General features: G+C 42.5%; 1 protein-coding gene across 2 annotated transcripts in view; it reads left to right on the top strand.

Moving 5' to 3' along the window:
* Window positions 1-25,554, top strand: part of gpc4 (glypican 4) — a 41,341-nt gene that overhangs the window by 3,150 nt on the left and 12,637 nt on the right. For both annotated transcript variants that reach the window (XM_042493032.2, XM_042493031.2), the window contains exon 2: window positions 24,819-24,977. In XM_042493032.2, the coding sequence (XP_042348966.1) occupies window positions 24,819-24,977 (159 nt within the window). The remainder of the gene's footprint in view (window positions 1-24,818; window positions 24,978-25,554) is intronic.

Here is a 25,554-nt window from a genome sequence, read left to right on the forward strand (position 1 = left end):
AGGTTGCAGTGCATTTTCAAAGTTGAGGGAAAGTAGCGGTAAAACATTTGGGGAGAAATTCTTCAGGCTGTAAATCCCTCCACTACTCCAGTGTGTAAATATAGTCCTCATCTAGGAAATACTTGTAGGTAATTCATAACAATAAAGAGGTATAATCAGCACACAGGCTGTGCTCCCCACTGAAAGAAGCCAGGCCTGTGTTTATTTCCTGGCTTCCTTAGTAGAGCCTCCTATGGCTGTGAAGTGCAGGCAGCCTGCAGTGATTTAGTAAACATTCCTGTCCATTGTGAACATGGCTTATGGATTTTTTTCCCCCCTCAAAGTTATTCTGGTTTTGTGGTTTTAACATTTTCTGTATAGGCACATGTTGTACTTCTGTATCTGCCTTCAGCGGAGTTTGCAGGACAGGAAGTTATGCAGCAACGAAGACCGCTTGGTGACAAGTAGGAACTGCTATTTTAATAGTCAGACAGAGGTGAGAAGGCAAATCAATTTAGCTAATCATGAGTTAAACCCAAGTGATGGAAACTTGCATAGGGGGGCTTTTACAGTGGAGGCTTGAGGGGAGCAGGGGAAAGGGGGGGTTGGGGTTTGAAATTCCACTGTGCCCTGCATACTTTAAATCCCTCCCTTCTCTCATTTCCCTTTCATTTATATGGTGGTTAAAATGAATATGCGCACATATATTCAAACCCCTAAATTCAGTCCGGTTTGGCTGCCAGGTTTGCAGTGGCTTCAGCATGACGTTCTTGTGTAAAATTACAGAAGTAGGTCATCCAGGCATGGCCGCTGTCATGTCGGTGTGTTTGTTTCCCCAAGTCATTTTCTAATGCATATTTATCTCAGTGGGCCCAATAATTAGCTTTTCTCTTTTTCTCCACGGACTCTCTCACCTCAGACCTTTCAGCTGTTTAATTTTGGCAACAGCATAATTTCATCTGACAAGGGTGACCAATTTGTATGTGTCCTCTTTATTGTTCCGACGTCCTTTATTAGTTTACTTTGCATAGTGAGCGGATGTTCGGACTGTCTTCTTCTGTTAACAGCAGCTCATTAGACTCTGAGCTGGATCTAACTGTCAAAAGGACTTTTTTTTTAAAAAAGCATTTCACACAAGTCCATAGGTCCCTTTGTTTTCGGCCTGTATGTCTTTGTGATGCTAAATGTCATTGAGAGTACCCCAACATGTCTGCGTTGGTCGGACTTAATTGTCTTGCATCTCTGGGTTTTGAAAGACGGGTCTGAATGAAGGCAGTTTTATTGTGCAGGTTTGTGTGCTATACACACGTGCCTTTTCCTTACAATGGATTCCTGGTGTATGTCTGGGCCTTAAGCAGGGCCGACCTCAATGAGCTGCCCTTTGTCATTGAAAGAGACTGAGATAATTGATCCATAGAAAGCTACATGGTCTACTGTCATTAGAAAGAGTTGGGGGGGGGTCAGATACAGGAGCCCTGTGCTCTCGAGATGTTTCATGTTGCTGAGGAGAAATTGCTCCAGATGTGCAGACTGATTAAACCTGACAAAGTTTGTTCAAGGTGCTTGAGGTCCTTGCAGTGCTTTAATTCAACACTCAGAAATGTAAGTACTGAGATATGTTGAAAATCAGACATTTTTTTAACTCAGTGCTGGAAAAAGTACTTGAAAATAATAATAAGAGGAACAGAAAGACACATTCTTTTTTGTTTTGAGCTATCTGAAGCCAAGAATGGCTGTGCTTGCAATTATATTTTAACGCCACATGTGTGGTTTGAGCTCAGAAAGGCAAAGGCTTGGTAAATACCAGTAAATAGTCGGCGTCCGGATGTTTTGCTGTCCTGCAAAACACTTCCACTGCAGCAGCGTCAGCCGCTAGCACAAGTTTTGAGCTGTGATTTGGCAGTAAAAAAAAGTAGCAGTGTGTGTCTGACATTGGATGATTGTGCGAATCTTGAAAATGATGGTTGTTGAGAAAACAATTTCATCCTTGAAAATCAAAATGATTGCTTGAAAAAGTCCTTGAAAGTCCTTGAATTTAGCTTTCCCCTGTCTGTACAAACCCTGACTTCTACACTTTGTAACAGGTCGAACTCCAAACAATAATTCTCTCGTTATCGTAACACAGTCCGTGTTTAAATTGAGCTGGATGTGAGGTTGCAGAAGGGTTAACCATTAATTACCTGCATATGTATAATCATAATCTTCCTTTCAGCAGTTAATAATCAACAGTGCATTTTGTCTGAAAAGGTTGTTTCAGTTCAGTATCTGATGCAAAAATTCCAGGGAAAATAATTTTGTTCCACATCAAACTAGTGGTTGCTATCAGAATATTTTTACCAAAATAATGGGCCTTTTTGACGTAAACCATAACTGTGCAGTCTTGTGTTGCAGAGAAGACATACTTTGGAAATTACACAGTGTCTTTGCCAGTTGTCACAGAAGTAGTTTTTGACATGTTTACCTCCTTTGATTCATGCATCCTAAATCAGATTGGTGGAATATGAGTCTTATTGGAGACACGGGATTCAAAACTTGCCTTTTATAACCACAGACATCTTGTGTTATTGTTGGCAGCGCAGAGATAAGAATGTTTGTTACCATTCACATTACCGACGGGCTCAGCTGAAGCCAGCCTCGAGATTCAATAAAGATGTTTTAATGCAGTAAAAGTAAAATGGAAAGCCTGATTGCTTTGGCGTAGACAGAATTCAGTGATACAGAGGAACAGCAGGCTCAGTGAGTGAATTCCTGGTTGATCCCATGGTATCAATCTTTTACCGCTCACGTGGAAGCAGTTCAAGACCTCATTCCTAAATTTCTTGTCTGCCGGATGATGATTTGTTTAGAGGCTGTGGTTGAATACCTCACTGAAATGGGAAATAAATGATGCTCACTGTACTAATGATGACAGATAAATAGTGTCAGCGATCATACAGAATGTAAATTGTGGTTGCAATGTCCGATCTCATCAGCTTATAGCGCTTAGTGTTTATTCATCCTAACAGTTAGGGCGCGGCGCAATGGCTAAAAATGTTCTCACAATGTAAAATCTTCATATTGGTCGATATTGATGTTTATCTACCAAAATCGTCAAATCATTATTTCTTTCTTTTTTAAGTCAAAGTTGAAGAAATCATAGAGTTCATTGAGGTTGAAACTGTTATTTATTGTCAGAACATTTCACAGATCTGAGGTAGATTCAAAACAATTCTAATCGAATTAGTGTGAATGAATAAAAATAATAAACTGGTGAAGAAATATTGAATCTGGTCAGCAGCATGTCAAACTCTCTGTGCAGACAGTTTTAAACATTTGTAAAGTGACAAATGTGACAATGGAAACAGAATAAGTAGAAAAAAACAAAAACTCGAATGTGGTCAGTACTTTCTGTACAAGTTTTACACCCACAGTTTTCATTTCTGCCGTTTCTCAAAACAATAACAAAAGATGAACTTTGATGACATCGTAAAGTAGCGACGAAACCCAATCTGATGTGACAAAGGCAGAAATCATAAACAGACATGTTGATGTAGGAAAGATTTATTCACGTTACCTTCAGTCATGTTTTGTCATATTATATGAAATAGGTCACGTCAACTTCCTAACATACCGTTAAGCATTAGATGAGTAAACTTTATAACTACTGAAGCTAATGTTAGGTTGCGAATTTAACATGCGGCGTTACCCATTGTCAGAACACTCGTACTATAAATAACTTTCCATTGTTGTTGCATCAAAATGTTACTTTCAACTCGCAACTTCTTCCTCTACTACGGCTGCTCCTCCGTCTTCTTCTGGTAATTGGCAGATGGCAACTGGCATTTAAAGTGTATTACAGCCCCCCTCTAGGGCTGGGCAATATGGGCTGAAAATTATATTGCAATATTTTTAGGCTATATCTCGATACACAATATTTCTCTCGATATTTTAAAAATTCCTCACAAGCTCTTCATTAATGCTAGAACTGGGAGACAGAATCAAACATTCCAATTTTTTTAACCAAATTCCCTCTTTGAGGTGACAGTATTGTAGGAATGACTATTAGTACTTTGAAAAAATATCAGCGCAATTCAATTTTTTTATAAATAACCGCTAGTGACGCAGTTATAGTGACTAAGTGGGTAAAGACAAATATTAAAACAAGTGGAAATGTCTGATAAGTTGAAAAAAGTTTCTCACTTTACTGTATTGCAACCTTTGAAAACAGGAAAAAAAAAAACACAATTTATTCCATAACAGTATATAACTATATAACTATATCTAAGACAATATATAGACTCATATCTCGATACAAAATAATATCTTTATATTGCCCAGCCTGGGCATATGAAGTGGTTTAATCATATGGACAACATTTATTATATTGCTGTTGAGGATATTATATTGCGATAATTATCGATACTGTTTTATCGGCCAGCCCTACTAACAGTTATGTTTGATATTGTGATAAATGTAAAAATGTATCTGCAAGGTGCTGTTTCTCAGTTCCAACATGGACCGGCTCCTCGGTCTCACCCTGAGAGAGCACAGCAGTTAACACTGACCAGATTGGTATCTGCAGTGTCAAAGGCTGCGGCCGGACTCTGCGCTTCCCCCTTATTGCAGCTCTTCAAGCAAATCTGTTTTGGTTTACTGTGGCAGTCAGGCTTGATGTCATGCTTCAGGTATGGAACAATGGCAGAGATCAAAGAGGAGAGGGTCGTCTTCCCTCCCTTCAGCTCGAGGAGCGTCCCCTGCTCATAATCAGTTCAGTGCGTTATGACTGAAACTCAAAGCGTGCATGACCTCAGTGCGTTGGCCTCTCGGTAAGCTTGAGACATTCTGCAGCAGCACATTGTGAGGGCTCCTTCCCCCCTTCGCCGGTGGCGGCATGCCCTGCATCATTACGGTTTGGGAAATAACAGGTTGTGTTATTGCAATGACATTTAGCAGATAAGATAAGAGCAGGGAACTGGGGCACACTCAGTCTGCAGAGGCTTTTATAGCTCAAAGACCAATATTTGAGTGGCTCTGCTCTGCTCAACTGTGCCCTGGTATTTTAACACCTGTAATAATTAACTAATAAAGTACCAGCCAAGTGTCTTACCAGCCTCTCAAGGTCAACCTCATAAAACTCAAACTGCCTCTTTGTTTTATGTGAAACACTTTGCAAGTCTTATCATTAAGAATCCTTTCAGTGCTGCACTTAGTGATCGAGTTTAAATTTCAGTCATTTCAAAAATTGGTTGTAGAAAATTACAGAACAACTGTCTCTGTGATAGTTGCCAAACAGAAAATTCTCACCAATAGCAGCTTACAGAAAGCCAAAAGTAAGGTTTTAGAATTAGTGCAGTTCTTATGTGATTATTTACACTGGTGGCTGTTTAAAGCACACAGCTCCCTCCTGCTCTCGCAGTCTGGGAGGTCAGAAGTCCAAAATCTTCCTGTTCATTAGCAGCACATCAATGCAACCGCTAACATGCAGATACAGTGAAGATACTGCTGCAGCTGATTTTCAGCTGCACTTAAACAGCCAAGTAAAGTGACGTTTTCCATAAGATCCCACAGTGGCTATTAAGATATAGCACATGGATATCAGAAGATCCTTATGGAGTCACATGAGATGTTTTACATCTATTTTTGTTAACATGCATGCACATAATGAAAGATAATCTCTCTTGAAGGCATATTATGTATGACAAAAGGCCAAAGAAATGGTTATTCAGGAAGCTTACAAGAACATTTAAATATTTTTTTGTTGTTAGGCAGCATATTTTGAAAAAAATAAATAAATAAAACCAGTGTAGAGACACGCGTCTGTTTGACTTCCAAGTCCAAAAATCGTAACTGTGGGCTATGACTTTCAAAAGACACCACACAGGTAAATGCTCCTTTTCTTCTTTCTCAATTAGTACATGAAAGAAGAACAAGGTTTTGAGCCTAAGCTGGTTTTTCGCCAGCTATAGACAGATCAAACAGATTCAGGTGTGTCTTTTGCCTTTAGTCCCACCCATAGGTGTGGTTACAACCAACGGTAAATTCACACGTGGCAAGCCTGACTCATGATAGTAATAATGAATTACCACAGTGCATCAAAACTACACTTAAGATCAGAGTTGGTATGCATGAGAAATCATTAAGAACTATTACAGTAGCAGCAAATGCACCGGCCCTGAATAAGCAGTTAGCTTCATACTGAGTAATGTTGAAATATGTATTTTTTAGGAAAATATTGCACACAACTGTTGATAGTAATCATAAGAATTGCTGTGGGGTTGCTTTGAGTCTAAATAAAAAGTTCATAGCGCAACATAATGTTGTCTCAGAGGGAATAAGTTGCACAAACATTAATATCAATGATTGATTTGAAGGGAAAATTAAGAAAATGTGTGCGTGGGGGTGGAGATTAAAAAAACACCATGCATTAAAGCCAAAGCATGCACAGTAATCTCTGATAACATTCCTGAGCGATGGAATAGCCTTTTTGCAGCTTCTTGGCTTGAAGCTCTTCTCCTTGCTGGCCTTACGTGCCTTTTTTCAAAGCAGGTGTTTAAAATGAAAGCTTGTCCATGTTATGACATGCCAGTGTTATTAGTGCAACCTAAAATAGCAAAACACAATCGTCTCCATAGCTGACCTCTGCTTTTGTTTTTCTGCAGCAAGTTTACATAAGGGTTCCTGAACAATGATTCACTTGAGGTGTTGTGGTTGATGTTGAATTCCTAATTTGACAAGTTGGTGTTTTGAAAAAGCGGACGGCTGATAACAGATATACTGTGTTGGAGTTTCTCCCCTCTGGTGGTGTCCTCGGAGATCAGTTAGAAGCAGTGATAATGTGATGGTTCCTGTTGCTCTCTGCCCCTTGTATGTGACATCCCCTCCCTCGCTGTTTGGCGAGTCTTCAGTATAATTGAGTTTATGTATCATGAGGTTGAGGTCTTGTGAACCCAGGGGGAGCCCGGCTGTGACTTGCAGAGTCCAGATGGGGCCAGAGGAGGGAGGGAGGGCAGCTACACGTGCCTGCCAGCTCTGCGGTATCTCACCGCTCTTATCAGCTTCCTGCAATCGCAGCGTAGCCGCTCTGAGCTAGGGGCTCTCGCGGTGTCCCAATCTGCTCAGCCAGCAACAGCTGCCTTATCATCGTTTCAGAACAAATCAGCTCATCACGGCGTTCAAAAAAAAAAATGCAGGCAGTGCGCGGAAGAAGTTCAAGAATGGTACTAAAACTTTGTGGCTTTGTTGGTTGCGTGGATCCAAACTGGGGGAAGAAATGATTTTGTCATTTTTCGGCCTCATTTTGTGTTTGAGTAGCCTCATAACATATTGGACTCTTGAATCTCATTTGGTATGCTCCAAGTGTCGCATCAGTTCAATAGCAGCGTGTCGACTGAGTATCCGTAATTCCATCTCTCTGCATCCTTTGCTTTGCTCCCCCACCTCCCCCCAAAATGACCAAGTGAGCGACAGATCAGTGGGGGGTGGATGCTGTGTGTGGGAACAATTGAGCACCCCCTTTTAGGCCGGCCTGCCTTCCCCCCTCCTCACCACATTCCACACCGGACCACCAAGACCCGCACATAGGGAGCCCTGGAGCTGGGAACACACGGCAACAAAGAGAGCACTGGAGGGACTGAGTGAGGCATGCAGGGAAAGAGAGGGGGGATTTGACTGACAGGACAGAGTTTTGTACCGAGGCAAGTTTAACCGAAAATCCAGGAGAAACGGTGGGTCAGGCAGGAGCCAGAGAGTGACACTGTGTGTGTGTGTGTGTGTGTGTGTGTGTGTGTGTGTGTGTGTGTGTTTGTGTGTAGTGTGTGACACAGGCTTAGGGAATCTGGGGAGGTAACTGGGAGCATGCATGCAGTGTGACTCATCGTCGCCGAGTCACTCAGGCATGTACATGGAGCCTGCTCCTCTTAGTAACCCCTGCGAGCACACGGTTCTGTCTAACACAATACAAGGCTTTCACCAAAGACGCCTTGTAGTGCATCGTTTTTGGCATGAGCGGCCATAGTTAAAACTTGACTACATCATTCGGTGGATCTGCGTGGCTCCTCGTCTGATGTAAACTGTGAGAAATCCTGATCTGGTTTTGTGGTTTTTGAGGTGAGGGGAGCGACCCCCTGAAACTACTCCTTGTTAACACGTCCTGTTTGCGCGCCGTCAAAGTCGGCCGTCTCTCCACCCAACTCCGCCGTCTGTCCCAACTGACATATCGGTTCATTTTCTTCTCCCCCTGCTCGCTCTAAAGCAGCTCCACTGGGAGGTTTTGTTTCATTCCTTTCTTCGTCATCCCTGGGTGATTTTCTCTTTTTGGCCATCAGTGGTGGTTTACTGGTATTTTGCTGCCCCGCTCCATTCAGCCCATCCACCCCTCTTGTCTAGTGTCTGCTTTTAACCTTCGTCATTTTCTGCAAAAAAGGCTTTTAAATGATGCACATGCCAAGCTGGTCTCTTGTTAACACACTTCTCTTAATGGCTCTGTTATCACCTCTAAATGTTAACAAGGCACAAATTACTCGTTTTCACCTCTAATACAAAGTACAGAAGAGCACTTGGGTACATTATGACTTTGTTTGAGATGAAATGATGCCAACAACATTATGTAATTTCAAATCTGGCTCATATTTTCTGCAGCACCTTTTACACTCTTTTGAAGTTAGGAATGTTTCACCGATATTATGCCTTGCCGTTCTATATAAAAGTACATGGTTTAACCTCTAAGGGCTCATTTATACTAAGGGTTAGCTATAGACGGAGGCAGACGGAGCCGTCTGTCTGCACTCTGTGTTCATTCCATCAGCATTTGTGCACGTTTTCTCAAAGCTTATATGGCTGAAACAGAGCAGTACCAGAGATTGTGGAAACAGTGTGGCGTAGTTCACACAAGATTCGTCTGAGGATACAAAAAGACATTAAAATAATGGAGGAACGGAGCAAATACGTAATAAAGTAAAATTAATTCTTCTTCCACATGTGGGGATTTATATAAATGGCAGCGCAAACCATCACTATCTACAGTGCTGCCTCCATTTAAAGGCACAGTATTACAAGTTGAGTGCCATCTATTGGCTGCATCTATGCTGACATAAAGGACGCGTGGAAGTACGAGTGCAGTGACATTTACAGCGCTTGAAGTGGACATATCGTGTTTTCGCACATAAAGGGAGTATAAATGAGCCTGAAGCCATCAGTGGAGGAAGTAGCAGCGCTGAATCGACAGCTGTATAAAAGGGGCAGCCGGCAGGACGGGAACGGCTTGGCGCTTTGGTGATGTTTTATGTGCCGGCAGCAGTTTGCAGTTTACCCAAAAAGAAGAACAGCAGCTGAAAATGTCTGCAAAAATGAGGAGACGATGATGTCCGGGAGATCAATGGCCATTTAAAAGGGACGGTAAATGATTGTTGCTGCCATTTTATGGTATTATTGTTGTCGACAACATGCATGACATATTTCACACTAGAAGCTGACGGTGTAGCGTGCTTTCAGAACGGCAGCATGCCAACTAAAATCACACACTGGGGGAGTGTTAAGCTGGCGTTGTTTGGGTCTCTCTAAAAAATAAAAGGCTGGTGTTTAGTGTGGTGACTTTACTAAAACAGTGAACACGCTAGTTGAAGAGATGTTTTCTCCTGAGTCACATAGTTGTTTTAATTAAGCATTTTAAATCAATATGGGGCCAAAATCACATCGGTGCAGCACTGTTCAGTGTATAAGTGAGTTATTTTATCACAGATATTTGTACGCTTCCCATGGCGAAGCAAAAACATCAAATATAATCGCTGTCTCCCACCTCAGCCTCTCTCCATCGTGCAGCTCCTCTGGCTGCACGAGTCCTGTTGTGCAGCCGACGCTTGATGGTGTAATTTTTTGTTCCTCTGATATTCGAGCTGCCATGCGCCTCCTTTGTGTTGATCACCTCGGCGCTGGTGTCACTCAGCCAGCTGTGTGGAGTGTGGCGAAGGGCCGTGGGCTCTGATCCCAAACTGCAGGGGTGGAGCGTGAACCCCGTCGCCGACACAACGAGGCTCCAGTCGCTCGCTGAAGTCATCTCACCGCATAGCCGCCAGTGGGGGAGTGCGGTTATGATGTAGGTGTAACTCAACCAAGGTTAATTGATTTCCTATGAAGCCGCAGTGGGATGGATGTCCGTGTTGATAGTTGTGATCATCATTAGGATTTGTGCGACTCGCCAGAGGCCCGTGTGGTTGGGGAGGGCGGTGAGGGAGCAAAGCCAGGGACTTGCCTGGGTGTTTGGGCTGAAACCCCAGTGCTGGGTGCAGGCCAGACGAGCTGTAATCCTTGCTAATTACTCCCAAGGCCTTCATGGAGACTCCCACTGACGAGGAAGTCACTCACACTTAGCTCACTTTTCCAAACTGCAGTTAGCTTAATAGGTTTCCTAATATTTACCTAATCCCTCTGTGTGTCGCTTGCTGTTGGATTTATTTTCATATAAATTACATTGTTTGAGATCAAAACCCCCGTTTCTTTTCCTCTTTGCTTTTCATAAGTCCTTTCTTCTGTCAAACAAAAAAAAAAGCACCAGGCAGGTCTCTGGCACAGCTCTGTGAATCTGACGGACGAGTCGATGCCATGTGTTAAAAAGCAGGTCATCAGAACTCAAATTTAACAGATGAAGAAAACAATGGCAGACGTCCTGCTGGCTGGGGGCCGATAAGCGAGGGAGGGGAAAAAAGCGCACACATGAAAGATCAAATAGTTTGTTAAATTATGGCTCCAAAGCTGTAGATCATTCGGTCAGTAAGTTTTTTGAGGGTGGTTTTCGCTGGCAGAAAAATTTGCAGTAATATGGGAAAGCAAGTCAACCCGCCAATATTTAACATCATCTGAATGGCAAGTCGCTTTGATTTATTCAGGATATCATCGGGAACAGACTGAGCCATCCATGACGGAGGCCCATTAGACCATTGTACCGTTAGGTTTAGACTTTCTAGTCCCTTTGACAGACTGCGATGAGTGGTTCTCTTCCCACCGCCTCCGCTGGTGTCTAGTTTCGTAAGGCCCAACAGGTATATCAGAATCTTTGTTGCCCTTTTGTAGCTTTGAGCTTCCAGAAACCTGATCTTGTACCTGACCTCATTCTGCCTGGGGGGCTTCGCCGGGCCCCGTCCTGCCTCAACATCTGGTGGACTTCAGCTGCTGTTGGATGGTCTGTTATAAACATTGTCAAAGAGCTCCCTGTCCTTAGGAGGGGTTCGCTGGCTTTTACTGGCAACGATAAAATGTATTGTTTGTGTGTAAAGTCCTTTAAAAGCTCTCATATGTTTCAACAAAGTTGGATTTTTTGAATTCTTTTTATGTGGCGTTGGAGGGAGGGGTGCAGTACTCATTATGTGGAACTTGTACATGCATATGAATATTTTTTAAAGTGTAAAGCTTCCTCAGATCATATACGTGGCTCTCGAACAGTGCGTGAAGCACATCTTAAAGAGGACCTATTTGTAAGCTCCACAGTAGTCCATTTCTCTGACAGCACAACAGGGTCCCGTGGTAAAGCACTTGGCCTTAAGAAAGAAGTGTTCTTCATCTTCTCCTTTAAAGTATGTTTTCATTTGTGTGCCATGAGTCACTGGAAAGACGGAGGGCTGGTGCAGAGGGACAAGCCAGGAAGGTCTTTTGTGTCTCTTTCTCCTCCTCTTTCCTTGTGATAACCACGCTGTGCTGTAACTTGTCCTCTCTGTTCGTCTGCAAAACCTCTGCCTGTCTCTGCAAATCTTAAACATAACACAGTCTCGCTCTCTCTTTCACACACACACACACACACACACACACACACACACACACACACACACACACACACACACACACACACACACCAGGCTAAAGCGTCAAGGTGGAATCTGTAGTAAAAGCACTAGATCAAATACTGCAACTCTGCGGCTCATCAAAAGGCACATAACCTGAAAGAAAGATGTGGACAGGGTGAAAGATTAGACCAGCTGTTAACGTGAATCATTACCTCCAAACTCCATCTGAGAGATGTTGTTGAGAAAAGACTCCCAGCAGAGCGAGGGCAGGAAGGAACGTTTCTTGTGCTGTTTTCCTTCATGTTTGCATCTGTGTTCCATACGATATTTGACACAGGCGCTCATGTTAAAACCACCTGGCTGAACGATGCGGCTCGCACAAGCCTGAATGTCTGAATGGCAGTCAAGCCAATCACCAGTGGTTGCTGTATTTACCAGAAGGAAGTCAAACAAGTTGCAGAAAGTTTGTGCGGAGCACGCTATGAAAATGGCCCAAATTCAATCTCGTCCGGAAAACAAACCACTTGTGTTTGAAATATGAATTCCTCATAACTGCGTTAACATGAATCATGGCCTCCAGCTTTCTCGGACTTCGAGGCATAACTTGCACAAGTGTTGGGGGTTTGACCTTTCATTTTTATGGTCTCATTTCTTCACTGCTGTGTTTGTGTATTTCTTGACCTCTGGCAGACCTCTGCATGTGTTTCAGACCAAATGTTTGCTGTCAAGTAAGAAAACCATGTTTTATTGTGCCAAGTTTGCCCAGTGCCCACTTGAATTTATGGCATTTTTGAGTGAATTAACTCAGAGAGCAGATTGACTTGTCTGCATGAATGACCTCCAGGTCATTGTAAGCTTTCCACTCCGCCCTATTTTAGTTTCTCCCCTTTTCCACTTGACAAAAATTCCAACTAACTTTTGTGTTTAAAAGGAAAAGTTACAATCTGCACTCACTGGCAGGTCAAAGACTCTGCAGCAGTCAAAGGTATTTATCGACACCGACTCCGATCGGCTCTGATCAGCAGTGAAGGAAATCTATGATTGGTGCAAAACAGCTTTATTTTAAAATACTATTTACAGAATAGTGTTTTTACCTTAATTTCCTTGGTGCTGAGCTGTAGTTGTTTGGGTTCTTTGGCTTGCACATGGACATTACCCAGCACAGCTGACAGCCTCTGACTTCTCTTCAGATTTCCAGCCTGCTATCAGGAGACCTTATGGAAATAATTTGATGCCACAAGCACAAGAAGTCAGAGTCAAACCCAGGTCTCAAGATTTTTTGTCTTGACCACGAGAGATCTCATAAATTGTGCAGCAGGTGAACTTTTGAGAACCGCCCCAGTGGTTGGAATTTGGTTTCTGACTTGTTAAAAGCACTCGGGGAAGTGCCGGAGTGAGTTGAAACCCTGACAAAGCAGTGACCTGGGAAGTGGTGTAGGCAGGGAGCTTTTGTGTGGGGAGACAAAGCCGGAGATGCAGGGCCGGGACGGGAGAGGGAAACAGACAGAGCGAGAGGCCAGGGCAATGTTGTGGAATCTCCCCAGGGGATTCTGGGTAAATGTTCATGGATGACAGCATTTTGGAATGTTCACAAATGGAGAGTTTTAATTGGCCGGAGGCCCAGACTGGTTTAGTAATCAGAAATGGACTCTGGTGGCAGAGGGCTCAGATTTACAGATCGCAGCGTGTGCTTTGTTTCTGAGATTGTGTGCATGTTGGAAAGTAATTCACGTTGGACAAAGTTTGGAGGATTTAGCAGAGATAAACATTTTAATGTGACAATTTCTCACTCTGAATGACAAACAGTCGGCTTTCAGACTTTTCCCGTGGCGGAGGAGAAAGTCTGCAATAAGAGCAGCCGATGAGACATTGAGATCGTAATGAGTTCTGCTCTGCCTCATGCCGTGCAGCAGCACACATGCCTTTCCTTCTCATCACAGTCATGCCATGTGACAAGTAAATTTTGGCAGTTTGGTGTTTTGACAGCTGTGTTGTTTTAATTCCTGATTTATTTAAGGAAACATCATTTTACACAGACATTATCCAAAGCCCTGTGGCTGGCTGGTAGCTGAATATATTCACTCCAGAGAGTACTTCCCTAAACCAAAACTTCCTGCCTCATAAATGGACGGTGAGCATCGTTCTAAGTGGAGTAAATCTCTCATGTCACAAGCGGTGCGAACGTTTCCCGAGCTCACCACTACTGAGACACTTCCTCCCATAAGTAGGTCCTGTTATTTATGTTTCCGAGGGTTTATGCGATTGTTCTTTCACGTTAACCTCCAACACTTCTGTATGATGCTGAATCATGGGTCCAATCAATGTTAGTGTTGTGACTTATCATGTGAGGGATGGATGCTCTCGGGTCAGCTGGCTATATGCAGAGTCGTGTGACAAACTACTGTTTCAAAGCTACATGATAAATACTACATGATGTACTTTGAGTCAGATGCATTTGAGTGTCACCTCCTCATTAGTTTAGATGTAACTTTGTTGTCATTGGACACAGTAAGTACCAGTACAGCAAAATGCAGTCAGAATGCAGAGTACAGTTGTGCAAATAGATACAAAAATAACCGATTGTACAAAGTTCTAGGCATCTGTATACATTATATATCAAATCATTTTACTGATCCACTTTTTGTAAATGTATGTGTCTTCGTTGTTCTTTGTGACTATACCAGGGCTGTAATGGTCAGTGTGTTTTTATCAGACCTACACAGTCCGGTGCACGCAGAATACACTGTATGTGGATTGATGCGTTGTGAACTTTGGTTCAGTATTACATGCATGTTTTACCTGGAAGCTTTTAGCAGTACGCCGGCCTGTTAACAGCATGTGCTGACGTGTGAGTCAGTCAAACCAAAGAGGTCTTTGGTCACACTGTAGTGCAGGTGAAAAGCTTGAAGTCTCAACTGTGGGTTCCCAGTAAAGTTCACAAAAGGTAAAAAAAAAAATTACAACACGAAGCCGGCCTGTCCGAGATCATCACATGAAATACTGAGCTGGAGCCCAACTGAGCCTGGTCCAACTCACAGGGCTTTTTTCGGGACCCATCGGGATCCATTGGGCTTGAGTTGAGATTGAGAAGTCTATTCCCGGTCAGCTACAAGAGCAGCAGAGACAGAGTTGTGCAAAGGTGAGAATGATGTGTGCGTGTTGCTTCACCATCAAAGGGTCTGGTAAAGTCCAATATGCCAACGCTTATCTGAGACATCACCCAGATGTGCTGAACAGCAGGATGATAAATGTTTGGTTGAGGGTTATCCAAGGTGGAGCTCATTTAAGCACTCTGCCTCATCCACAAGTTTTTATTTTTAATTATTTGTATTTTGATATTTTCACTTTCATAACTTTAGAGATGCTTTTCTGTTTATAAAGCCTGTTGAGACTCTTTTGTTCAGTGTTTGTAGAGCGTAAGTGTTCCTTATTTTTATAATACAATTAGTTTAGCAAAGTTTAGTGTGCGAAATGTTAGCTCAGTCCCCAGCAGGAGGATTTTGTCTGTCTTTGACACTTTTACTACTGTCTGCTCAACATAAATGCAAAGAAACATTATGCATCTGTTTTTTCTTGCTCTACTGAACTGGCATCGAACCGTGCCTTTTGTGTGCACCCCTACACTACACTGTTATACATGACGTCTAGATGTGATTTAATGAACTACAATGCTTTTCTTGTTTTATACACAAGTCAGCTTTAGATGAATTCTGTGATCCACGTGAGGGAAACTATGTTGTTGCAGCAACAGAAAAGAAAACACAACCAACAAACTCCGAAATAGAAAAAATACAAATCCAGCAACAGGACAAACTGAGTAAGACATTTTATTTTATTGAGGCAAACATGCAGATGTTCTGGTTGCAGTTTCAGACAATTCCTGTAAAAGATTTTACTGCTCGACTTTAAATGTTTAAAGCCGTCGCCCACTTCAGTTACATCCTTTACAGGCTATAGGCAAGTTATAAGAGCTGTGTAATGTCTGAGTCATGGGTCAGCTGGAGCTTCATGCTAAAAACTGCTGCCACTCCCAGTCAGGGGCCACAGATCCACAGTATGTGTTGTTGAATGTACCGCAGGCGTCCAGGTGATTGCGGCCCCAGGCATCTGTGAAGGAGAGTTAGTAATCTGTCCAAACACTTGGATCTGCTTAAGCTAAGCCATCATTAACACCTCATAGAAATCATTCTGTCAATAAACCCCCTTAAACATTGATTATAACAACTTCAGCTGCACAGTCTGTCCTTCAGCTTTTCTCTGCAGTTATGCTTGGAGACGTTGAGCAGCAGTCAAGTAAAACACATTAAAGAAATGGAAAGGGTTTGGCACTGCTGCCCACCGTTTCGTTAAAATACTTAAGACAGATCCAGAAGTCCCCTGCAAGCACATTCCAGACTCTTTTGGACTTTCCTAATGAACTGAGAGCCGAAAAGCATTATTGGTTTGGCCAAAACTGCAATAAACTTGTCATTACTCTATTTTTGTAAGAGGCTGAAGTGTAGAAACAGAGTAGGTGGAAGTATCGCCCTGCCCTGATTATCTCCATATGAACAGCCCAGTCTCTAATAGTGGTTTCCGCTTACAGCATAGTTTTGTTGAACATTTTTCCCCCTTTCGTCGTGGTTCTGCCGTAGCTCAGAGTACACCCATGTACTCTGGATATTAGTGTGTGAAATGAATGTAATGCGTAGGTGTGTTACAACGATCTAAGCTTTTAAAATCAGGGGTTCAGTTAAATTTCTTGTAAAGCTGACTTTTTAATGTGAATTTCCTAAGTGTATTAGTGTAACTTTTAATAATCTTTTTTTTTTGGCCCAGCAGAACATTGTGTGTTGTTTCATTTTTTTCTGGAGAAATCTAAAAAGTCGACCCTCTTAATGGCATTCAGTAGTGTAATACAACAAAGCACTAGTCCTTTGTTACATTGTTTTAGTATTGTTTTGGAGGCTTCACTTTTGCTCTTTTTATACTACATTTCCTCTAAGTGTCTTAGTTAGTTGCTAATAAAATAGGGAAGGAAGGTGGAAGAAAGGAGGAAAGGAGGGCAGATTTTGTATATAAATCCTTTAGGTTATGAAAAAAAGTTTTTCTAGTCAATCTTAAGCTTTATTTTTAAAGTGCTGTACATGTTGTGAAGAATTAAACTTCACAGCTAAGCAAAATTCTGACTGCTTGTTTTTTTATGATCTGCATTTACTTGCACTTTTCTTTTCAACACTCAACACAACACAACATTTGATCTCATAAAATTACTTTTGATACTTAAGTACAGTAAGTATCAGATACTTTTTAGACTTTTACTAAACCTATATCTTAATAGGTGACTTAAACCTCTATCAGAGTAATTTTCTGATAAGATATCTGTATTTTTACTCAAGTATGCCTTTCAGGTACCTCATCCACCGCTGATGGCAGCAAATGGTCAGCTTGTTTAGGACGTCACTTTGACTCGTGAAAAAAAGAGCTCGGAAAATCTGGATGCAAAAGGTGTACAAGACATATTTCCCCCCGTCCTGCAGCTACTGCTGCTGGCATGATGCCCTGAAGCAAGAGTCTGCGGTCGTACCGAGCAGCAGCCCGACGTGAATGTGTGGATGCTTGTAGCCTTCCCTCCTCCTGCAGCTACTCCTGCGGGTTGTAAATAAGACTGCGCTGTTACTCAGCTCGCCCAGTTAAAGGATTTCTTGTAATATGGAGGGAAATATCATATTGTACCAAAACACTTTTCCTAACTGCACTATGAAAACGTTGCGGTGTAAAATAGGACACTGGTGGCTCAGATAACTGTCCGTTCCTCCCTTAATAGTTTGACTTTTGCACATTTTGTTTTTACAGCACTAGACTGATCTCACGCGGGAGATTCCCCCTGCTAAACCCTGCACAATCGAAGAGCCTTTAAAGCATTTATTCCATCGTTTCACATGGATGTGTGGGTTTAATTTCAACATGACACATCCCTCCTTTTGGGCAAAATGGTGTCTTTCCGAAGTTATTACTGAGAGCTGATAAAAGCAAAGCGTTTTAAGAGTTTTGCTTTCAAACGACTGATTTATTTATTTCTTTACTGAGGACCGAGTTATCAGAAATTGTTTGAAACGTTGAATTGCTCACTGAGAAACTAATTGGAAAAGCCTCTGAAATGGATAAATGGCATTTTTTTTGAATGAGTGGCGTGTAAAAGAATTCATTTTTTTAAAAACTCAGAGACCACAACTGTAGAGCCCTCAGAGATTACAGAGGGGGGAGACAAAAAGAAAGTGGTGATTTGACAACATGCTGAAACAGGAAAGAATTTAAGAGGGGAATGACTTAAAAAGCAATTGCTATGATTTTGGAAATGAAATATGCAGCTATTTTGCAGCCTTTTAATCACTCCTTTCAAGTGCGGCCTCACATCGTGCCCCTTTACTCTGACTATGTGAAACGGTTGACAAATGATTAAAATTTTACTCATGAGTAAGACTTAACGCCCCAAAAAGCGACATCAGGGACTCTTCAAAGGGCCACTGATGCAGCTCATGTGATTGTGCGTGACAGGATGGGGCGCAAAACAGAAAGTTATCCAACAAATGGCACCAATCCCTTTAACCCCCCTCAGGATAATTACACCCTACACAGAGGTGAGAAGCGAGAGGAGAATGTTATGGCTGCAGGGCGTGCAAATTTACAACAGTCTGTGTGAGTAATGCTCAGTAGACTGGCAGCACTCTCCTTTTACATGTTGCAGCAGGGAGCATGATATGCCAATTAATAGGCAAGCTTTGTGTTTGTAAGTGTTGTTTTGCAGACTTCACACTGCTGAGTGTGTGAGGGGCTGAGTTTTATATGCTGGACATTTGAAGATCAGTCAGGCCGACTTTGGAACATGTTCACACGTTTTGAAACAAAATCGCCTCGGTTTTCACCGTCTCAAATTACCCACACTCCACTGGGATCGGATTAGTATGTACATAGACTATGAGCATCATACAGTTTATCATTTAATTATTTGCAAATGTCTGTGTGAAAGCTCGGAGGTTTGGTTCAGTCGCAGACCACCAGGCTCCAATTAGTGACAGACGTCGGTGAATGGTTCGTGACATGCGGTACCCCGTGGCCTCCTTCACGGCTCCCTTAGCAGTTTTAGTGACATCCTGAGTTCAGAAGGGTACAGAAATAATCCTGGAGGGTCTTTTATGGCTCCTGATTGGAGTATAGGTTTCCTATTTATATTTTTTGCATATGCGTGCGACTTTTACAGCTCTTAATTGCTTGTATATTTGGGTTTTTTGTTTGTGTGTTGGTGGTGTTATTATTGGGGTTTGGGGGCTGAGATACTGTGTGTGGTGGTGGATGTGCTGGCTGGCGGATGGGGAGGGGGGTCAGAGGACAGGACCTCTCTCAGAGGAGTGGCTGTTAACCCCTGACCTCGCTGGTTAAGCCTGCAGGGTGGTGGCGGTCGAGGCGGAGGTGGTGGGGGGAGCACCCTGAGGTCCGTCTGGTTCAGGGGCACATGATGGCAGGCAGAGGGGGCGGTGAGGTGTCTAATCTGGTTTTTGTCTGTGAGGCGTTTTCACCTCCCCCACCATCCTTCCTCTGAGAACAGAGTTTGAGAGGCAGGACAATGTCAAAGGGAAGTGACTTATTTTATGAGCCATTTAAAGGGGATGGTGGTCTCCCCACAAAGAGAGGGCAGGGAAGCAGCGGAGAGCTGATGAATGCCATGACACACAGTCACATGTTTGTTTACAAGATGCTGCTCTGTTGTTTTGACCGCCATAAATGGCAGTTTTCCTCTTCTGAGCGACACTTGAACAATGTTCTGTGTTTGGGAAGCTGGAGGAGTGAGAGGCCCCTTTAAGCAGTGATACTCAACTGACGGCTCCTGGGCCAAATCTGGCCCTCGCTAGGATGTGAGGTGGTCCCCCAACCATTTTCTAATTCACGATAAAAAGAAAAGTTATTCACACTGGGAATTGTTTTTGTAGTTTAAGTATACATAAGGGTTCAGAGTGCATAAAATAGAGCTTGTTCATAAAAAAAAGTGCCAGTGGAGGATCCCCACACCCCTGAAAAGAGGCCCGAGCTAAGCCCTTCATGTCCTTAAATCCTAGAAATATCCTAAAATCTTAGAAATGTTCTAAACTTCTAAACGTGCAGCAATCCCAGAAATGTCCTTAAATCCTAGAAACGTCCTGAAATACGAGACACGTCCTGAGATTCGAGACACGTCCAAAAATTCTAGAAATGTCCTGAAATCCTTGAAAATTGTATGGAACTGCTGCGACTGGCCCCTGGCCTCCTGTCATTTTTAGAAAAGTGGCCCCCAAGCAAAGCAAGTGGAGTGTCCCTGCATTAAAGGAAGCAGCTGAGGGCCAGTTCACCCATCACACAAAGACCATTCATGCCGCTGATGGTAGAGAAATGACGGATGCGTTTACTGACCAAACTTGTTGTGAAATAGCGAGGCAGAAACATGTCATTCAGCGTCCGACATGATGTTGATTTTTATGGGATCGAACTGTTCTTGTTAACGGTTCGCTCTCTTGTGTTCGAGCAGGGCCATTTTTCTCCCAGCGGTTTGAGAAATTGGCTGCCAAAAATGTTTTCACAAAGTATGCATTAGCTAAGAATCTTCAGTTTTCAGAGACTTAATCCTTTGAGCTAACAATGTGACATTTGTGCAGACATTCCTGTGAAATATTGACCATCTCACTTTTATTTGTGTACTTTGGTAACTAGGGCTATTTTCCATGTGGATATAGCCCTTTTGATTGCACGCCTGTGCTGTGGGCAAGCAGGGGGCCCTGCTGGAGGAGAGACTGGATGGCTGTTTCACCTAAAGGTTCAGTGTGTGTGTGTGTGTGTGTGTGTGTGTGTGTGTGTGTGTGTGTGTGTGTGTGTGTGTGTGTGTGTGTGTGTGTGTGTGTGTGTGTGTGTGTGTGTGTGTGTGTGTGTGTGTGTGTGTGTGTGTGTGTGTGTTGCTCCCTGTACCTCCAATCACGCTGGTACAAAGAGCCATGTGTTGAGCAGTGATGTGATGTGTGAATATGTTTAGGTAGGGGCTGCCAACTGTGCCTGGGTGTGTGTGTGTGAGAGTGTGTGTGCATGCAGGAGGGGGTCGGGCGGAGTGGGTGAAGGTCGGAGGGGGAGAGAGATGAGTTTGGGGAGAGGACTGTGAGAGAAAGAGTGACTTGAGGCTTATTTGGACTTGATCCCAGACGGAGGGGTCCAGTTTGTGGCGCCAGGGTGCATCCCTCCCTCTAGTGCCCTGTTTGGATGATTATATTGCCGTGAGTCACTTCTGACCCCGCAGTTTAATTTCTTAACATTTTAGCTATTTGAGGCGAGCAGGGAACTTCTCCAAACATGTTGTGCTGTTCAGTGTGATGTTCAGCGTGCTGATGCAAAACTGAGAGGCTCTGTGTTGTGATTAGCTTCATAGTTTCACCAGAGCAGGTCGGACTCTTAATGCTATAGAAAAGTTCATCTAGAAACAGGTTTTTTTCCCCTTTATCTATATACAAGTCCACAGAAGTCCTGTGTTTCTAATCGAATTCGATGGGCGTTTCTATTACACGCACAAAAAGAATGAAAACAACCTCAAGATGTCTGAGAAAAACAAATCCACATGGCTCAGGTTGTTATAGCAACATATTGAACGTGGGGACCAGCAGCGATGGAACAGAAAATTCCCAGAGTCGTCCACTGATGATCAAACCAGAGGAAACGTAAAAAGCCAAGAACACAGCAATGTTTAACCTAATAAGTAACCAGTGAGCGAGTTCATGTTTAACACTAACACAGGGTGTCTGCAGGCCCTTAAAAAGTCTTATAATGTCTTTATTTCAGTGTCATCACGGTTGAGGAAAACCTAGAAAAGTCATAGAATTTCACAATAAAGTCTTCCAGGCCTGAAAAAATCATGGAATTAGTATATAGAAAGGTTTGGAAAAGTTATGGAATTTAGTTGTGTAATGAAATTGTTGCAGTTATCTTTCGTAGTTACTCTGGTGCACAGTGTAACATAACAGCAGATTTCCACCTCTCCCTTCATGTATGCCAGTGGACGTTTTGCTTGAACAGAGTTTGAATATGATGTTTTTGAAAAATGCTGGCAAGTGGGGCAGGATAACAACAGATTGTCACTATTGGTCCTTGAAAAGTTTTAAAATTTTATCCATGAAAATGCAGGGGGAACTTGTATCAATAAGATATGTCGTGTTAAATTTGAATTTATGAGGCTTCAAACATTTTATGTGATTTAATTTATCCATATTTTCATATATTTTTTGTCAAAAATTGTCAAGCTTCCCTAAGTGAATGTTTCTGATGTTAAAATCTTTAGACTCTAAAAACTGAAAACACTTCATTAATTCTTGCACTTACTTGGCAAAATGTAGATTAGACTTACACACTCTAATCAGCATATTCTGACATAAAGCCTGCCTCTGTGTGAGACCACATACTTAACTCAAAACATAACCTGCAATAAGACAAAGAGGATTTGTCCAAAAACCCGTCTTACATTTGGTTAAAAATAATCCTTAAAAGGTTTAAAAAGTATGAAATTAAGGTACCTGTTAACACCCTGTAACAAAGTTAGAATACAACTGAGAAAAAGCAGGATGCTTTACCAAATCCACTTACCAATATATAGCATGATAATGCCTGTAGTTTGACTGAGATAGTATACTTCCAACTTTTGCTGTCACTTGGATGAAATTGCATGTTTTTTTGTTCTTTTTTTGTGGCGCAATCCGTTTTGTCTTCAAACAATTCTCAGCTGCTCAGAAGAAAATGAGAAAATTCAGGGGGAAATTCACTGTTATTGATAACGACAGTAGTTAGTTAGACAATAGTTTGTTCACAGTCAGTTTCTTGTAGCTTTAAATGAAATGCTGATGCATAAAGGAAAACTATAAAACACATTCACTGTACTGCACTATTAGCCTAAGATAAATCAGCCCTGGAAAATGTTACAGGTAACATTCAAGCCCCAGTCCATGCATGACATGAAGCCCTGCAGTAGCAGTAACCTGTGCATGCACACAGACCCAGAGTCAGTGAGCACAAGCTGGTGGGGAAAACCAAACAGGCCGGTGGTGCCTGGATGCAGTGAAAGGATCCCTGTGTTCTCCCAAATTCCAACAGCCATGTTTAAAACAAAACATTATTGCAGCTGCGACTTTGCATTCGTCCTCCCCTGACCCTCCTTTTAATTGGACGTTAAACTCACTTTTGACAAAGCTGGCAGTTGCTATTTCGTCAAAGACACTATTTAGATTTTGTGCAATGGTTTTCAGTAGAAAACATTTGAAGTTTTCAGCTCGGTCCAAAACCATGTCCACAGATCTGTTTGAAAATGTTTCAATTGTTAAAAGTTGTCTGTCCACATTAGCGGTTCCAGAACGTTTGTCCAATAACAGTGAGGTCCCAAAACAGAAAAAAACACTTCACATCTCTCCTGTTTGGCAGCTGAGGACCATTTAAACCAGCAGCTCACCACTGTTTCCAGCAGGTGGCTTTCTGCTGTCTGTTTACAAAGCATGCATTAGAAAAGAAAGCATCACCAGTTCAACAATGGATCACCTGACGGTCAGAGTCGGAGGTCACATGGAAATCATGCATGTGCATTTTGAAAATGTGCTTCATGATGCAACACTCTTCTTTCTGTCATTTTCTTGCATTAAAAAAAAAAATCAGCGTGTCAAAATGAGAGAGGATGAAAAAGCGTTCTTACGTGTATGTGCATCAGTGTTCGCTGGCTTGAGTCGGCCTTCTTGCCAGCAAAGTGGGTGTGGAGCTAATCCTCGCCTCTTAAAACTCTGTGTTTTAGAAGGACACAGCACTCAGAGAAAGCTGCAGCAGAGAGCTATCAATCAGGACAGGGAAGTGCCAGGATAAGAGCAAGGCTCTATAAAGTGGCCGGCTAAAGACTGCTCTGAGCTGAGTGTTGCAATTAATCCACTTAAGTGCAGTTAAGGGGGTTTTCACAGCCAAGGTGCATTTGATTTGGTGAGGGGTGAAGTTGTTACTCTGTAGTTGAAAGGTGTGATTGTAGACAAAAGCAAGAAATTGTGTTAATGATCAATATCTGTGTGTTTCAAACAAGTAAAATATCCACTAAAGGCGCTCTGCTGGCTCAAATAATGCGTAACCTTGCAGACGTTAACAAAGCCACTCTGCAGGTGTACAGATGCTGAATGAGTCTTGAAGTGTGTTATTTAACTTGAACAGTGGTGGAAAAGGTATGTAGATCCTTCAAAGTAAAAGCACTAATACCACACTGTGAATATACTCTGTCCTGCATTGAAAATGTTACTTAAGTTAAAGTAATGCAGAAAAATCCAAAAAACAAACGAACCAAATACCCTGTGACCTCAAAATCATTAAAAAAAGAGAGGGGAAAAACGCACGCTTCAATATTATTTAAGAATAAAGAACCAAAAAACATACCATTATTGAGAAAAAAAAAAGAAAACCCCCAAAGTTCTAAATAGGAAAAATATATAAAGAAAAAAACATCCCAAAACTCATAGTTATTAAGAAGAAAAACACAAACTCAAAACTCACAAACTCAAAATTAAATTATAGAAGAAAAAACAAACTAGAAAAAAGACTCAAAATAGTCTGCAATTAAGTTTCTGCCAGTCACTGATTGATTAATTGACTTCTTGTTGCCGCAGTACTTGTATAAACTTTGGGGTAATTTAACTTAAAGCAAAACATATTTTCTAAACTTTTCTTAAGACTTTTCAGAAAAAAAAGTTGATTTGTAAAGAAATTAAAGCTGTCAGATAGATGTAGTGGACTAAAAAGTACAATATTGCCCTCTGACATGTTGTGGAGTAAAAGTACAGAATGGCATGAAAGGAAAATAAATAGTTAAGTACAAGTACCTCAAATTTGTACTTAAATAAAGTACTTGCGTAAATGTACTTGGTTACATTCCACCATTGAACTTGAATCACCTTTCGAGGCCTACTGTTATGTTTAAATCGGGCCTTGTGTTTTAGTCTAGCATGTTTTGTATGATGTGACCTGTGGGGACAGTTTCCTGCATCACACTTCCTGTGTTTAACAGTGTCTTCTCCTCGTCTCTTGCAGGAGCCCCCTTGAAAGTGTGTCCGCAGGGTTTCTCCTGCTGCACGGTGGAGATGGAGGAGAAGCTGAGCCAGCAGAGCCACACGGAGATCAAAGCTCCCGTCTCCAGGCTTAGCACCAACCTACAATCCACCTTCAGACAGCGGCACGACCACTTTGACAGTAAGCAAACACACTTACACAAACAAACGCACACGCACACCAGCCTCTCAGCGGACGACAATGTGCTGCTGGCCACTGTCCCCATAGCAGCACTTGTGCTGCATGATTTTTTGACGGACGCTCCCACCTGCCAGTGCACTGCCCCGAGCGGAGACAGTCTGTCTGTGTCTCTTGGCCCGTCCACCTGTCTCTCAACGTCTCAGCTCCCTGCCTCGTCTTGCCCCACCACCACTACCCGCTTCCCTTCTCTCCAGAGAGACGTGCACGCTTCCAGACGGACCACACACATCTTCAGATTTAGTCTTCTCTGTACTTCCTGTTCCTCTGTGTGTGAGCACATGTGTGTGTGCCTGTAAATATTGGGATCGGGTTTCCGTTTCTGAGGGTGGCAGCGCATGGGAACATGCAGCAGTGCTGAGTCACCGAGGTAGCGAGGCAGCTACCAGACCGTGTCACCGCTGCAGCTCTGCTGGAAAAGATGATATAGAGAGAAGAGAAAAAAGATAGAAAGTGTTGGATGTTTAAGTTTCTGGATACGTTGGAATTTTGCTTGTTGAGGGCAGTTTATGTGCGTGGT

The sequence above is a fragment of the Plectropomus leopardus genome, chromosome 8 (assembly GCF_026936395.1).
Source record: "Plectropomus leopardus strain MGB_pleo_1.0 chromosome 8, ASM2693639v1, whole genome shotgun sequence".
NCBI classification, from domain to species: Eukaryota; Metazoa; Chordata; class Actinopteri; order Perciformes; family Serranidae; genus Plectropomus; species Plectropomus leopardus.